The sequence below is a fragment of the Periophthalmus magnuspinnatus genome, chromosome 17 (genome assembly GCF_009829125.3).
Source record: "Periophthalmus magnuspinnatus isolate fPerMag1 chromosome 17, fPerMag1.2.pri, whole genome shotgun sequence".
Lineage (NCBI taxonomy): Eukaryota > Metazoa > Chordata > Actinopteri > Gobiiformes > Gobiidae > Periophthalmus > Periophthalmus magnuspinnatus.
Genome location: NC_047142.1, coordinates 29101696 through 29119660, shown reverse-complemented (window position 1 = coordinate 29119660; position 17965 = coordinate 29101696). Strand labels below are relative to the sequence as shown.

General features: G+C 37.8%; 2 protein-coding genes across 2 annotated transcripts in view; both read left to right on the top strand.

Annotated features, from left to right (window-relative positions):
• The window catches only part of ccdc13 (coiled-coil domain containing 13), an 85428-nt gene extending 77053 nt beyond the window's left edge, over positions 1 to 8375 (top strand). Inside the window, exons 16-19 of the mRNA XM_055228265.1 lie at positions 205 to 375; positions 2056 to 2187; positions 6146 to 6314; positions 8350 to 8375. Coding sequence (XP_055084240.1) covers positions 205 to 375; positions 2056 to 2187; positions 6146 to 6314; positions 8350 to 8375 — 498 coding nt within the window. The remainder of the gene's footprint in view (positions 1 to 204; positions 376 to 2055; positions 2188 to 6145; positions 6315 to 8349) is intronic.
• Positions 8376 to 10558: 2183 nt separating this feature from the next.
• The window catches only part of tmie (transmembrane inner ear), a 112461-nt gene continuing 105054 nt past the window's right edge, over positions 10559 to 17965 (top strand). The window contains exons 1-2 of the mRNA XM_055228264.1: positions 10559 to 10657; positions 17404 to 17521. Of these exons, the coding sequence (XP_055084239.1) occupies positions 10559 to 10657; positions 17404 to 17521 (217 nt within the window). The remainder of the gene's footprint in view (positions 10658 to 17403; positions 17522 to 17965) is intronic.

Genomic DNA, 17965 nt, shown 5'->3' with positions numbered 1-17965 from the left:
AAGTAAATCAATCATTATAACAACCATTCGCTCCAGTCCCATCATTCAGTCCAACAAATTTCAACCAATTTCAAAATTGGAGAGGAAGAGGACGGAGAAATGTCAATAGAGGAAGTAACTTCAATCAGAATCAACTAAATTCTTCAGAGGCTTGTTACAGGTGTGGACAATTGGGACATTTCGCTTGTGAATGTAACCATCCAGACTCAGGCTTCCGAGGAGGATTCTGAGGAGGCTCCCGAGGATGTTACAGAGGAGGTTTTAGAGGAGACTTTACGAGACAACCTTCTTTTCCACAGTCTTCAGGACCGGCAAATCCATATGCTGGTCCAGAACCTGGATTCTAGGGGTACCCGGAGAACCCGACAGGGAAGTGTCAGCTGGTAGCATCACAACCGGAAACAGATCCCATGATTATAGTGGAGGTGAATGATTTGCCATTGAACCTGATGGTTGACACCGGAGCTGCCTTCACTTGTCTACACTCAAAAAAATGAATTGTGGCTGTTGTTACTTTTACTAAAGTGTATTTTGTAGTTTCTATTTAAACACTTTGATTTTTCACATATTTTTGACATGCTTGTGTAAATATTATGAAATACATTCAATATTTGGCATTACTCAAGGCTATATGCAAGGGATTACTCAACACTCTTAAGTAAAATGTTTGAGTTATGTCCTTCTGGGATTCCGTATTTGATTTGATTTTTTTTGCCCGCTCAAATGTGAGTACACACGCATGCGCTAATTTCACCTGCCCTGATCAACGAGACCTGACCATCTTTGGAGTTTTCTCTCAAATGTATTGGTAAATAAAACTTTATTAACTTTGATATACTTTATATCGTTATTTATCCGGACATTTCGGCTGTATATAATATTCATGATTCGTCACGAGCATGTATTGAACGCTAAATTGAGGGAATAGTTTGGTTAGCATACTTTTTGCACTACAGACTGGGGCTGCTGCACGTGCTACACTGCACGTGCTACACTGGCGTGGGGGAGAATGGGAAGAATGTATGAGCGCGGGGTGGACCGGTCGGTCGGTGGGTGTGTGTGTGAGCGGAGACCAGCGGAGACCAAATGAAAGCTGTAGTGGTGCGTGCTAAGGCGGCGATGGGCAGGCACAACCGCCGCCATGACGTGACTGCGGAGATGTGCCTAGGTGTGCCTTGAAAACATTTCCAATAAATTAGTTACTATTTATAAATGGATGTATTAGACTGTTAACATCTCAACATAATGGTTTTTAACTATATATTTTGTACAGCTAACCAGCTAACATTAATACAGTCTTTATAGGATATTTTTTTGTTTTTATAAAAATTGTAAAAAACATTTATAAATGGTGGTCACAGAATGTCTTCAATCCAAAAAAAGTGTGCCGTCGCTTAAAAAGTTGAAAAATACTGTGTATTAAAGTATAAAAAAGTTTATATTTAAAATTTTACTTTTTAAGTTTAAATCAGAATATTATTGTTACTGTATTTTTAAAAATATAAAATAGTTTTAACATTTGGCACATATAGAACATACAGAATGAATAAAGTAGCGTTAAAGTATGAAATCCCTGCATAGGTCCTAATTTACTCCCAAATTTAATTTTATTTATTTATTTATTTTTCAGAGAGAGTCCATTGACCAAAGAAGATGTTGTACCCTGAAGACCCTTTCTGTTTATCTGAATGAAGATCCAAGCAACATGATAAAAGAATATGTAGTAAGTTTACTGTATGAAATGTTAATTTTAATAATAATAATAATTCTTTTCTACTACTTTCTACTGAAGGCTGCGCAGGAGTGTTTCTCAGAGAGAAGAACATTGTCATGGGTCGTTGTTGGTAATCTTTCTTTTTCTGAGCAAGAAGATTTTTATAAATGGACATGACACCTTCCATTAAGTTTGAGAACTGTTATGAATGACATGACACAAGTTCAATTCTTGTGCCGATCTAGAACACAATGCACGGTAAAAAAAATATGTGAAGTCGGTGAAGCGCGTTATAGTGAGCGTTCACTGTAATAAAATTTTTTTTTTGTGTCTTTTTTTAGAATATTGATTCCCTTAATGCCCAGCAACAAATGCCAAAGACCTCTATTGGCATTTATGCCATCCTGCATGAAGGGGATGATGGTGGCAAGGAAGATCCAGAGGATGTGGGAATCATCATTGAGAGAGTCTCTGTACTGCAGGATCTTCGTGAGGTTGCCTCTGCTTTCCCTTTGCTCTTTGGACTGATGTATGTGCTCAACTTGAATTACCCACGGGATGTCATGTACACTTTTGAATTTTACCAAAAGGTGTTGATGGAGCTTGATAACAAAAAAATGTCAAACAAAATCCAAATTCTAAAAAACAAGCTTCTTGAGTAGATTAGCTGACCATATTTTACAAGTTTTTCTTTTTTTTAAGATGGGCTACTGTTCTTTCAGTGTTTACTTTGCACTAGAGGTTGGAAATATGAACAAAAATTTATGTATTTATTTTTTGGTGATCTCAGATGAGCAGTAAGCCAAGTGTAACAATCAAATTTAAATTTCCAAATCAGGATTACTGAAAACATTTTTGAAATGCTTTACTTACTTTTTGATTAAAAAACTTTATTTTATTTAAAATATTCTTTGCTAAAAAGGAACACGTTAAGTAGACTTTAGTACATTCCAATAAGTTCAATGTATTATTTTTTTAAGTTTTAAATTTGCTCGTTAAAGTTCATTATTGCAAATTGCAAGTCTGTGATGATTTTTCACAATTTTAGTCAATACATTAATACACTTGTTCACAATGTTCAAAGATGGTTTCCAGAATGCTACTGCAAAAATGTTCAAATGAAGTGTATTATTGATGAAAGTTTGAATATCTCTGCCTATTTTGCAGATATTCATAAACATTCACAATATCTCAAATTTGATATTAATATCAATATTTATATTTATAGTAGGTGCTACTTTGCACCACATGTGTTGGTTTGGGACAAAATGTTGTCCTTTTCATACATATTTTATTTACTTTTTTCACAATCTTATCTGTTGTTTGCTAAGTTAATTTTTCAAACAAGGACAGCTATTTCAGAAAGGTTATCTTATGTTTTTAGAATAGACCCTATTCACTTAAAGAGGACTGCCCTAAAGAGGCGTGTTTACAAATTTTAATGTTTGCAGGTTGGTTGCTCTTTGTAAAGTTAATTCTTCACAATTGGGAAGCAGTTTTATAAAACTTCATGTTGCACTTTTCAAGTTAAAAAAAAAAGGTTTTGGTTTTGAGATGATTTTGCACTAAAGCATGGTTTTAAAATGTCATGTTCTAAAAAAGACAATAAATGAAGAATTGTAAAATTATTCCTGATGCTGTTTTTTGTTCACTTCTGGGAAACTTGACTTGCTTTTGTAAGTGATACTTAACAATGTTGCGTCATCCGGTTGCATGCAACTGCACTGAGTAAATATGAACGTGTTTTATTCATAATATTAAGGTTGAGCTTAACTATGTAATGAAAATATCTAGTATATATTTAATCCATCTACATAGACCCTATTGAAGTATGTTAAGTATGTACTATATAAGCATACTTTACAACAATTACTCAATGTGACTGCGTGCAACCGGATGACGCAATGCTTTTAAGTAAATCCAAAGAATTATTTTTTTGAGTGTACAGCCTAAAGATGTTATGAATCTCCCACGTCTGAACATTTCGTATGGACAATCGGGTTTGAGGGGGTGGAATAAAAGATTCCTCTTACAAAACCAATACAGCTTCGCCACAAAAATCTAAGTGTTGCAATACCTGTACTTGTATCAGAAAAAACATCGATATCACTTTTGTGAAGAGATGCTTTATGCAAAATGAGATCGCAAAATGAGACCGCAGAGATGAAGACCTCGACCATATATTAGGTAGGAAATCTTAGGCCGGAACTGTTGGAGCTAACCAAATTATGGGAGAAATTCATTATCGCAAATCTATGTAAAGTAAGAACTCCTGAGTATCAACCACACTGCGCCTTAAAGTATTTTAAAGGAACAAGTCAAGAGAAAATCACATAAGAATGGTTTTGGGGCAACTTATATGTTTGAACAAGTTGACTATTTTGGCAAATGTGTTATCTCTCTAAAGAACAACAAGCCTGTATTTCCTGGCTATGTTGAAACTTAGGCCCTATGCAGGAGTTGGTAATCGATTTTGTTGATATGATTTGATCAGTAGGAGGTAAAAGGTATATGTTAGTGGTGGTTGATAGATTTTTAAGGTGGACAGAAACCTGTCCAACCAAGAGAAAAGACGCACACTCTGTTGCCAATTTTTGTGTAGAGAAGTCACTCGATGGGGACTTCCCAATAGAATTTCATCTGATAATGGGAAAGAATTTGTGGATAAAACAGTTTGACTAATTTTGCAAAAATTAGGCATTAAACATCTCAGACTGATTTATCGCCCACAAAGTCAGGGTATTTGTGAGAGAATGAATGGTGTTTTGAAAAATCGCATTGCAAAAGTCTGTCAGCATATTGGGTTGAATTGAGTACATGAGAAATTATCTACATATCCACAACAATGGATTTGAAGGCCTCAGTTCCACTCTAGATGGCCCCGGAGAGCTGGCTAGACAAAGCCAGTCAAGGCTAGTTCGAGAAAGAAGAAAATCTAGCCAAAACAGAGACTAAAGTGGGGGAAAGCAACTTTACATTCATGCCTGTGTACTGAAGAGAACATCAGTGAACACTGATTTCAACCACAATGGAAAGATCCTCTTGGGAAAACTTTGGACTTGTGGGGAACATTTGGAATAGGGAAATATATGTTGTTAAATAAAAGGAGTTTGTAGTCTTTACATACACCGACTACTAATTGAAGATCAAGGACAGTATAAGTCTGTATTATAACTCACAACTAGCAGTTTAATATTTAGGACAAGAATTGTAATGTTGGTAGTGATGGATTTAGGAGAAACCATACCAGCAGGAGGCGTCAATGATACATGGCAAGTGGTCACTTCTACGCTAGCAGTAGAGGGAACAAGTCAGAAACCTACTGCTCCACCTTTGGAAATTAAGGTCAACTTTTACCACAGCTAGCCTTCAGTCTACCACTTTGGTTGAAACTGTTTCAGTGGTGCGTGACTTAGTGGGAGCTTCAGCATTTCTTAGATGCAGGTGTTCCAGTTGGTGTCGCGGAGATAGAGCTGAATGGATTAATAATTTGGGTAAAAATTTAGTGTTGACTGGGTCTAAGGAAAGGGGGCCATTTGAGGGTCCAACAAAATACATTCTATATAATGAACTGAAACTGGTTCCAACTATGGGTGAATGTTCGCTGGTGGTGAGAAATATTTTATGGGCCGATCAAGGAGATTTTATTTACAAACATTACAGACATGGCATAAGTTTGTGTTAGAGAGTAATCGTTGGTTACCGAGGTACAAAGCACATGAAGTAAATTTAGTTGTGAGTGATTTGGTTTCTGATTTGTTGTCTGAAAGTGAGTGGCAATTACCTGTTAAACTCAACTGTAATGTTGTAAAGGTAATTAGCACTACTTTAAACTGACAGGTGACTACTCCAACTGTGAAATTGGATAATGTTACATGCAGTACTATTAAGTTGAATAATACATTGACATTGACTGTCATTACAACATCAATGACTACTACAGCTACAACGATGTCAACTAGTATGACTCCTGTAACTACAACAAATATAAATTCACTTACGACTAGGATGTTAACAGTTGCAAAAACAATTAATAACTTAGTGATAATATCAGGAACTAAAGCACTAGGATATATGTTGAATGCTACTTTGGCTAACACAGTTGTTACTCCAAAAGCAGTGACCTCAAAGGTAGTCAATAAAGAGGCAACAATTAATAGAGCCTCGGACAGAGAGCTCTACTGATAATACAAAGACGATGACAATAAAACATTCACCTTTGCATGAAACATCAAATATTATATTTGAAATATATAATTTGGAAGAACATGCCAAAGACAGACGATATGGAGGAGATCAAGCGATCACTGAACTTTATGTCTGGAGAGTTGGCAAAGTTAACATCGCAACAGGAGCGGCTGCTCAAACTCGTGGATGAAGTAGCTAACTATGATGAGTGTAAAGGATAAAAGGATTACTTTCTTGGAGCAGCGAGTCGACGAGCTGGAGCAGTACACTCGGAGGGAGGACTTGATCATCTCGGGGCTGGAGACTCGACACCGGACCTACGCACGGGCGGCAGCTAACGCCGACACCTCAGAGGACGCGCCGAGAGGGGAGCTGCTGTCGCTGGAGCAAGAGGTGGTGGACTTTTTGAACAGTAAGAGTATAAACATCTGTAAAGAAGCTATTTCGATTTGTCACACACTACCCAGAAAGTCAGAGAAAATAAGACCTGCTATTGTAATACGGTTCATTAGCAGGAACATGAAAAACGATGTCTTAATACAGGCTAGGAAACTAAAGGGCACAAACGTGTTTATAAACGAACATCTTACAAAGAAAAATGGTGGCATCGCGAGGGAAGCAAGACTGTTGAGAAAGCAGAGGAAAATAACTGGGACATGGACACGTAATGGCAATGTGTGGATAAGAGACAACGATGGAGCATCAAGGATGATCAGGGACTTGAAAGAACTTGAGAAGTATAAAAACGGACATTGAAAGAGGAAGATAACGGCCGAGAAGGACTGTCAACATGGACCAAAGGAGAAGTAAGGTTGGATACACACAGTTGTGGACGTAAAACACATTAAATAGTTATATGGACATTAATATTGACACAAATGAGGAAGATAAAATCTATGATATTGAATCTGATGTCGCACATAAGTTATTAACACCTGGAGAAAGTCATTATTTTACAGTTCAACAGTTTAACACCAGAACAGACAAGGTCTCAGATAAAGCACTTTCCATCATTCACCTCAATAGTCAAAGTTTGAAAAATAAGTTGGATAAAATTAAAGAGCTGTTCAGTGATTTTAAACACGCCTTCAAAGTAATTGCTATCACTGAAAGTTGGTTAAAGGACACACATATTGATAAAGTACAGATTGATGGTTATAACATGTTCTATATAAACAGGGTTAATAAAAAAGGAGGAGGTGTTGCCCTCTATGTGGATGTAAATCTAAAATGTAAACTGGTTGAACAAAAAACGATAACTGGGAGTGACTTGATGGAATTGATTACCATAGAAATCATTAATGATAATGGGAAAAACGTATTAATTAGTTGTGTGTATAGACCGCCTGGGGCTGGTGTTGACTTATTTACAGATCAAATCCTTGAAATGTTTGAGAACGTTAACAAATCAGTTATTTTGTGTGGTGACTTTAACATAGACCTGGGAAATCAAGCAGCAGCAAATATCTTTCGGAATTATATGGAAACAGTTGGTCTATGCCCGATGATAACTAAACCAACTCGTATTACTGGTCATAGTGCGACTATCATAGACAATATATATATACAAATATACATGGTGATATTATCAGTGGTATCTTTATGGCAGATGTGAGCGATCACCTTCCTGTATTTATTATCTGTGAAAAATTGTGTTTTGATGAGCTTGCGCAGGATGTAACAGCAATGCTAATAAGAGATAAATCTAGTAAGGCTCTGGAGGCCTTCAGAGAAGACCTTGAAAAACAAAATTGGAATCATGTATATACAAATAATTTAAATAGTGCTTATAACGCTTTCATGACAACGTTTCTCAATTTATATGACAAAAACTGCAAAATTATAAAAATATGTGCACACGATAAGAAAAATACTCTTAATCCATGGATGACAAACGGATTGAAAAACGCATGTAGGAAGAAAAATTGTCTTTACAGAAGATTTCTCAAATTGAGAACAAAAGATTCAGAAGTTAGGTATAAAAAATATAAAAACAAGCTTGTATCAATTATGAGAAGACAAAAAAAAGATTACTACACCAAATTATTGGATGAGAACAAAAACAATATAAAAAATACATGGGGTATAATAAACACGGTCTTGCAAAAAGGCAAGGTAACTTCAAATATTCCAAACTATTTTACAAAAAATAATGTAGATATTTTTGGGAAAGAAGAAATTGTAAATTAATTTAATCATTACTTTTCTAACATTGGCCCAAATTTATCAAACAATATCCCAAAAGAAAGCAACAATGATGGAGCAATAGCTGATAATGTAAACAGTATGTTTTTGGAGAGTGTGCAGGCAAATGAAGTCTTGACAATTGTTCAAAATTGTCCAAATAAAAAATCTAATGATTACACTGATATTAATATGTTATTGATCAAGAAAGTGATAAACGTTGTTATTGAGCCTTTCACATATATATGTAATCTTTCATTCAGCACAGGAATATTTCCAGATCACATGAAAGTGGCCAGAGTCATTCCACTTTTTAAAAAAGGAAATAAAAATGATTTCTCAAATTATAGACCTGTATCACTGCTTTCGCAGTTCTCAAAAATTTTAGAGAAACTATTTGTTAGCAGATTAAATAAATTTATTGGAAAATACAAAATTTTAAGTAAGAACCAACATGGATTTCGTTCCAATCATTCAACCGCCACAGCATTAATGGACCTGGCTGAAGAAATCACTAATGCCATGGACAAGAAACAATATTTAGTTAGTATCTTTGTCGATCTTCAAAAAGCATTTGATGAAGTAACGTGTGGGGTACCTCAAGGTTCGGTCTTGGGGCCAGTACTTTTTCTCCTTTATGTGAATGATCTTATGTCTGTATCAAAATTACTAAATTGCATCTTGTTTGCTGATGATACCACATTATTTTACTCAGGAAAAAACATAAATGAGGTTATAAAAAATGTAGAAGATGAGTTTCAAAAAATATTAAAATGGTTCAATGCTAACAAGCTATCTATAAACATTAGCAAAACTAAATTTATGGTCTTTAGTTGTAAGAAGAAAGATTTAGAGGTAAGATTATTCACACAAGGATTAGAACAAGAACAAGTACATTTCGTTTTTTAGGAGTTATGATTGATGAACAGCTGACGTGGAAATCCCACATAGAGCAAGTAAGATCAAAAGTATCACAAACCATAGCCGTATTACACAAGGTGAAAGAGTCTCTCAACAAAGATGCATTGTTCTTATTGTATAACACATTGATCGTTCCATATTTGACATATTGCATTGAAGTGTGGGGAAGTGCTTGTAAAACCTACATTGAACCAGTTTTTCTGTTACAGAAGCGTGCTATTAGAGTTATCAATGGAAGTGGATATAGAGAACATACAAATCCAATTTTTATTCAGTTAGAAACGTTGAAATTTAACGAATTGGTGGAATATGGCATCCTTAAAACCATGTACAAAGCTCATCAAAAAGTGTTACCAGAGAAGTTGCAAAATAGATTTCGAAAGAGAGAAAATAGATATCAATTAAGAGGAACTGATGTATTTTCTAAACCAGTGTTCAGAACAAAACCAAAGGAAAGATGTATTTCAATCAAGGGAGTCAGTCTTTGGAACAGCCTAGAAAGTAATATTAAAGAATCCAAATCCATTTATATGTTTAAGAAAAGTTTGAAATTATCATTATTAAGAAGATATATAACTGATATGTGACAGGATGATTTTGTGTTTTTTTTTGTTTGTTTTTTGTTGTTGGTTTTTTTTTTTTTTTTTAGTAAAGTAGCTGTACATTTATGTTTGACTTTGTATAATGTAGTGAATAAGAGTCAGAGTTGATGAGGGGCAGATATTATAAGCTTTTGCTTCCTTCTGTGCCCTTTCATTCACTTAACAAAAATTGTACAAAAGCCGTAATACCGTATGCAGTTATGCGGATTGTTTTGTTTTAATGAATGAAATAAAATATTAAATTGAAAAATTGAATTGAAATTGAATTATTTTGACAACTGTACCCTTTGTGAAATTTTGACGAGTATGCTTAATGAGAGAATAGTGAATTTGAGACACGACACTCTTGACTGGACTGATCTTTGCACCGAAATTCCCGATTGTTCAAAGATGTAATTTTGGTGCAAGGGTCACCCCTTACACAACCTTGCCGGGAAGCGCCCTCTCTGGAGCGTGCTTCTCGGCAAGGTTGTGTAAGAGAAGCCTTTTTTTTTTTTTTATTATTATTATTTTATGTTCTTGTAATCAGAGGTGGAAGGAAACAAAGTGACACAGCGGTCCCTTTACGACATTGTTCGACCTGATGAGCCTTTGGGTGCCCATCCCCCTCATCCTCCTGCTCTGTGTTAGCCGTTAGCTCTGTGTTAGCTTCCTGCAGCAGTAGCAGGTTGTAAACTACACCAGCACCCTGTTGATTAATTAATGCATCTAAACTGCATGGCTGGCTCGCCCCATTGTAAAACAGCATTTCCGTAGAGCAGGCTCATCTCTGTCCATTTTCCCTATTTGAAGGTTCAGAAGCATCTGTGCATGGGAGGACACGCCGGCCAGCGCCCCTCAAGTGACCGTTAATCACATTGGGACAGTGTAATTGTTGTGTGCGGCACCGGGAAAGCAGGCTCGGTGGTGAGGACGGGGGCAGGGTGGACGCTGTGAGCACACACATAGAATGGTGGACATCTCTGTGTTACGCGACTGGGGAGTTCTCCTGCTTCTGCCTCTGTCCCAACGAGCATCCAGTGTGGTCGCACAAATCCCGGATCCAGAGGTAAGCACCAAAATAATGTTTAGTATTCTCAGGTTAATGTGGCTAGGACAACGGAATGAGACGCTGCTTTGGAATGACATTTAAGGAACAGAAGGACTTACACATAACTCAAGTTGAGAAATGTGTAGAAATGACCAGCAGAGTGACATCTGCTAGAATGATTGTGTTCTTCTGTCTAAAATAAGAAAAAGTGTTTAGGATACACATGATGGACTGGCAAATCATAATTATATGGCTGAAAGAGGACAAAGGGCTAATAGTTAGATACAGGGCCATTAACTTGTTACGTTTACAAAGGGAAGGATACGTTAAAAGCATCTGGCGTAGCTGCAGTCAGTCAAAAATCACATGCTTTTGAGAGAATGTATTTAAAATCTATAAATACAGGGTGTTAAGGAAAGGACTTTTTGCCTGATAGTTCTCGAGTTTGGTCTGACAGCTCTTTCAGCAAAGAAACTTAAACTCCCAAAATATTGTCTCTTGAAACACCATTGCTCTGTGCAAAGTGAGGGTTGGTTCAGTGGCGTGGACGCTGTGTCTGAGGCTGGAGCAAAGGGGCAGCTGCGGTCACAACGGGGACGATGAGGTCATGTTTACAGTTAAAGGCCCTGGATCTGAGCACCACATATCTGAGCAAAGATATATTATGTAAGCAGCTCTTGAGGTCAGAATAAGTCTGATGTGTGCTGTCTGAACATGGAAAGCATTTCTTTGTCTGATAATCAGGAAGTACATGTGTGCATGGTATTTTTTTTTATTTTTTTTTTACTGTTCTTGGTCTCTGAAAGTTGTCAAAAGCTCTTGCACAGTGCTGGTAGGTGGAAACATGCACATCTGATAAACAGTTTTGACTGCTGTAATGTTTTAATAGCACAGCAGTGTGACATTTTGGGGTCAAGCCCTTCTTCAGACATTAAAATAATAAAACATTGGGAGCTTTAAAGAACTGTAAAGTAAAACTGTAAAGTCATTGTGGTGAATAACAAGGATGCTCTGAATGCATAAGGTAAGTGGGATCATTTTGGACCACTTGATCTGAAAGGTCAAGAAAACTTCCACACACTGTCTCAATTATCTTTAATTCACACAACGTTTTGGTCCCTCTGACCTTCCTCAGGAATGAGGATAGCCCCTTCCGCTCCCCTTATATAAGTTAAGGAACTGCCCCCTTAAAAGTAATCAAGCAATCACAACAGTGAAAAAAATCTACATTTACAATTAAACCCCAGTGTACCCACAAAATTGTGCATTATTCACTTTACATCAGTCTTTTGTGAGTTAAAACGCTTGGACAATGACTAGAAAAATATTATATAAGATTATTATCACACTAAAAAGGTAACAGTTGTATACCATAAATTTGACATTTTTTAACTAAATAAATTGATATAAACCCCCCCTCATACCTCAGAGGGAGGACAAACAAATGTGCGCTCTTCATTACAGCACCCTTTTTTAAAACATCATAGCATTACATTAAACAATAGTTCATCATTTAAGCATTTTAGGGTAAGAGTTTGTAAAGCAAAAATCCAATAGGCTTCGCATCTTTTAACTTGATGAAAAGTAATCCATTTGGGAAGCCCAGTGAGTTTTGAACAAAGGTTTATTCTTTGTTACAGCAGATACAGACAGGACAAGGCCCAGACCTGCCCTAGCCACAGACTAATAGCCTTTTGGCGTCTCCAGCATCTGAGCTCTGACTATTTTATATAAGAATGACAATGCTGCATACATTTCAAAGCAGAGTGTACACTGAGACAAGTAGAACAACAACGAGTTTCCTGTGGGATGGAAACTTCCCCCTGCTCTGCTCCCTCACTCCCCCTTCAGAGCCCTATCACAACACAATCAGTGTGCTAAGTTACTTCCCCTTCAGAGCACTATCACAAGCACAATCAGCTGCATCCCACTAATGAAACTACTGCACATCACATCAGGTTTGTCAAGTTATTGTGTACAGTTTTATATTATGTTTTTGTATATTTATGGAGAACTGTCGTGCAGGAGCATGGGTGATATAGACTTGTGGGCGGACCCTTGTACATAGACCTGTCTCTAATCTCACTTATCATTCTGTATATGAAGCTGTTTATTTTTTGTCTGTATGATCAGATTTGAGCTGTAAAGGTTTGAATAAATAACTTGTCTGACTCATTACAGACTCAAACTAATGACTAAAGTGTTTCATTCTGTTGTTTATTTCTTACAGCTCATGATTTTTAATAGTATTGTAGATTTAGAATAGTTTTTGTGGTTTAAATCTGCTCTTGGATTTTTGTTTCAGTGGCAGAAATGAGTTTCCATATTATCGTATTTATCTGTATTTATTTCAGTGATATATCCAACTTTAGAATGTGTGATCATGATAGGTCTACTTGTACAGACTCGTACTGTAAGGAGGGTTTAAACAGGAGAGATCTCTAGATTGCTCAAACATGCAGGAAAACATCTAAAACCTCTTCAGGCAGGTTTTTGATGAGGGAGCAGGACATGGGAGAAAACTCCAGAAAGTCAATTTTGCATAAACCCCCCTTTAAGGCAGTGAATGTAGTAACTATTTTTTCAGAAGACCTTGATATCTACAATAAGAAGTCGTCTCTGAGCCTCACATTAATTTGACCGAGATGCTGTGGCTCTGAAAACAGCCCCTCACGTCTGAATCACATCTTATCATCTCACATTCAAACTATACTAAACCCAACCCAGTGGAAAGGTGTTCTCATGCGGAGAATGTCCTAAACATAAAAACAAAACCACAATATTGCTGTTTTCTTTGGCGTTCTAATCCGTGACATCTTTACGTCAACACAGAGACCTTGTTTAAAATGTACAGACCAAGTTTGATTTGACATTTTACAAACACTTCATTATGTTTGAAACTCGTAGCTTAGATTCTCCCTCCTCTCCCCTGAGAAGAAGACTTTTACATAGTCAGACTTACATTTGTACTTAATGTATTTACTGAGATTAATCCTGCTGAGGTTTTATGACAGGGATCACAGAGTGATCCCTGTTATAAAAGCTTGTGCATTGTGAGCTCGTGCATTATGAGCTCTGGAATAATTAAACAATTTGAGAGCAAATGTGAATATTTGAAGACGTCTCATGTGTTTGTGACGTTTCCTCATTACAAGTCTCTGTTTCTGAGGGATTTGTTTGAATGCTGGAGTTTTCATTGTGACTGGCACCATGTTTAAATCCCTGGTGTGTTCTGGTTTCCTCCTCCTCCTCCATGACTCCATGAAACTTCACCGGACACTTACAAAGGCAAAGTTTTGTGTCAGTGCTAATGCTAATGCTAACTTCTATTAAAACGTTAAATGTAGCATAACAAGAAAATTAAATTTGTTGTTGGGACGGCCCAATTAGTTTTAGGTGTAGATTATTTCAGTCAGTAATTAAATATTTATTAGGCTCTGAAATAAGCATTAGCATTAGCATTAGCCCCAACACAGATGTATCTTTGTAAACACAGAAGTGTAAACACGGTGACGTTTTCCTCACATTTATAAAGTGTTTAACATGTCAGCGAAATCCACCTGCAGCTCCCTGTCCAGTGCCTGACCCCTAACCTCTGACCCCTGACCCACCCGCAGCTCTCTGTCCACTGTCTGATCGTTCAGGATTTATTGATTTTAGCTCAACTCAGCCAACATCTCTCTGACATTACAGCGGGAGTGGTCTTGCTCACTGTCCCTCTTATTGGAACCAGCCGGACACAGAGCCAATAAGATAGAATTTTGGCAAAACTGGGTCCTTGAGTTGTATTGAAGTCTGCAACTTTTACTCTAACAAAAAATATTCTCCTTTACCAAGATACTGGGTCAAAGGCCCAGAAAGAGCTGTGTGTTTGCGTCTTGCTCCAGTATAATAATCTGTATTCTGTGTGCTGTCCACATCTAATTACAACAGCATTTTATCTTTTGTGTTCCTGGAAGTAGTGCTAGTGTGCTGTTAGCATGCTAATTGTTAGCAGTATCATGATGAAATTCTACTTTACCCTCTGAAAGTTATGCAAAGTGAGGAATGAATTTGAAACAAAATAGATTTGTCTTTCACTGTTTGAACAGGGTAAAAATCAGAGCAGATCTTTAATGCTGTGGAATAACCTTTGGATCATACATTATACATTTAACAGACCCAACTCTGTTTCTGGACACTTCAAAACTGTTCCTTTATTATATCGATTATGAGCAACATTGTGATGTTGTTTTGGTCCATTTTAGCCTTTTAGACAGAGGATATTTTGTAAAATAAACCCTGCAGGAGAGATTAATATTATGGGACATTTAGTTCTGAAAATGCACACCTGAATTATAGGGCTTTGAGGCGAAACACTTTCGCTGTCTAAATGTGTTGGACTGAAGCATATGTTATAGTTACAAAAAGCCATTAGAGTGGATATAGATCTGTTCCAGCTGATCTGGCATGAAAATATTTAGTTTTAGAAGTCATTGTAAATGTACTGTTTAAATAAACTGGAATTGAATTGAAATAATGAGTGAGCAGTAGACAGAACTGAATAAAAGGCTTTGGAAATTACTTAAAATAAGAGGCAGAGGTAACAAGGAGTTTTGTAACTTTAACTATGCTGGTGTGTCCACATCACTGACATCCAAATATATAGATTTAAATACAGAGTCCCTTTTATTTCTAACCAATGCCGAACAGGAAGTACTTTTATAGAGCTGTAACTAACCATTATTTTAGTAGTCGTCTAGTTTGCTTTTCATGTTTTGATTAGTTCATTATTCCTATTGTACAGTGAGACTTTTTAAATCTATAATTCACCACATAAGGGTGGAAACATGGCGACTGAATGCTTCTCTGTGGAATATCTTTTTTTTTTTCCATTTTAATTTAATAAAGCCTGTGCTACATGCATTCATCTCTCCGTCCATTTTCTTTCTCTTTATCCGAGCGGCGGAGGCAACTGCCTGTGTGAGCAGCACTCTGAGCGGGCAGCACTCTGAGCAGGCAGCAGTCTGCGAGAGCAGCAGTCTGAGCAGGCAGCAGTCTGCGAGAGCAGGGGTCTGAGCAGGCATCAGTCTGCGAGAGCAGCAGTCTGAGCAGGCAGCAGTCTTAGCAGGCAGCAGTCTGTGAGAGCAGCGGTCTGAGCAGGCAGCAGTCTGGGAGAGCAGCGGTCTGAGGAGGCAGCGGTCTGCGGGAGAAGCAGTCTGACTAGGCAGCGGTCTGCGGAGGCAGCAGTCTGCGCAGGCAGTGATCCTGAAGTGTTTCCAGGCCAGCCGAGAGGCAATCCCTCCAGCGTGTCCTGGTCTTCCCCAGGGCCTATGTGACTGAGCTCCTCCCCCTCTAAGGGACCACCCAGCCACCCTGCGGAGGGAACTCATTTTGACCACTTGTATCCGCCATCTTGTCCTTTTGATCATTACCCAAAGCTCATGACCATAGGTAAGGGCAGGAACGTAGATTGACCAGTGATTCGAAAGCTTTGCCTTTGGACTCAGCTCCTTCTTTACCACAACAGACTGATACAGTGACTGCATCACTGCAAACGCTGCACCGATCACCAGTGACAATGACACCAATCCCATGCTTCATCCTTCCCTCACTGAACCAGGACTAAACCAGGACTAAACCAGGTCTAAAACAGGTCTAAACCAGGACTAAACCAGGACTAAACCAGGACTAAACCAGGACTAAACCAGGAATAAACCAGTCCTAAAGTCCATTTGCTTTCGTCAAGGCGAATGGATCATTCTGATCATTTAAAGAAACATGGACTTTGGAAACTTTTTATAACCTGATTCAATCTGCTTCACTCTTCTTGTGCCATCAGTTGGAATCGTTCTGCCATAGAGGAATCCTCAATGTCAGAGGAATTGACAAAAAGACACAAAACTAACAAATTAAGACAAGACACTTTTCAAATATGTTTGTAGATCTGAACTTACAGGGCCAGATGTTTTATGCAGAATAAAACCAAATCAGGAGATTTTGTGGAGGAAATTATGGGACTTCAAAAATTGCAGCCTTTCCTAATTATGTTCATTCAAATAGCAATTTTGATTTGATTGTGATGAATCTTGCAGCTGTCGTACACACACACACACTATGATGGCAGCTCAATTGGTAGAGTGTTTGTCCACTGATCCAATGGTTAGCAGTTTGAACCCCATTCTCAACATAAACATCATTGCTAGAGCGGCCCAGCTCCTGACGTTTTGTCCTTGGGTAAGACCATAGCCTGTATAAAGAAGTGGACTAAGTGAGTGTGATGTCGCCCACAGCGTTCGGCTCCAGACAAATGAAGCAAGAGGGTAGCAGTTATAGCGGCCATGTGGCCTTATGTCTGTGTAATCCCTCAGTGTCCAGTAGGTTCATAGTGGTTCACGGGTGTGTGTGTTTGTAGGTTCATAGTGGTCCATGGGTGTGTACTAGTCTATGTGTCTTATACTTGTGAAAGATACAGCTCAACATCATTATAAACATATTCAGGAAAGGTTAATTTCCATTAATGGGACTTTTTTGGTATCGATACCTGTGAACAATGAGTATCAAGTTTTGGTATCAATTAGTATCTTGATTGATTTGGTCTCATGTCAGGTCATCAAACAAAAATCAAACACCAGCATACTCTGTCTCAGTATATGCCTCCATCAGTGGCATAAACACATAATAAATAAGTAAAGGTGCGTCTCGTATGTTTACTCCAGAGGCTTCTGTTACTGTTACAAGACATTAATTTAACTAAGGGTCATAAAAATCCATTTGTTTTGCAGCTTCTTCCGACTGACCCCCCAAAGAAGCCCGACCCTGTGACCTCAGAGACTGTGGTGTTCTGGGGCCTGCGCTTATGGCAAGTCATCGGCATCTTCTCCATGTTTGTGTTGGCAGTGGGTGAGTAACGGTTCAATCTGGAGCAGGTCTTGAGAAATCACTCAGGGCCTCACCACGAGGTTATGAAGATTATGAAGTGTGATCTTTATATTGAATTTAAATCGGCCTGAGGATGTGCAGAGGGGGGAGGTGAGAACAGCCACACTGAAATGAGCATGTGCAGAGGAGGGAGATGAGAACGGTCACACTGAAATGAGCATGTCCAGAGGGGGGTGCGTAGGGGGGAGATGTTGAGTTATTCTAAAGTTTCTTAAAGAACATGGCTCATTTGTCATTGTAAAGTCAAAGTTTTTTTTATTTATTTATTTATTTATTTATTTATTTTTTTTTTGCAAAATCTGCCATCCACTTGTCTCCATGAATATCAAAATGTTCCACAGTATGGCATTTAAAGGTAGTTTTTAGTAATATGTAAATGAACACACAATAGATCAACTTAATGCC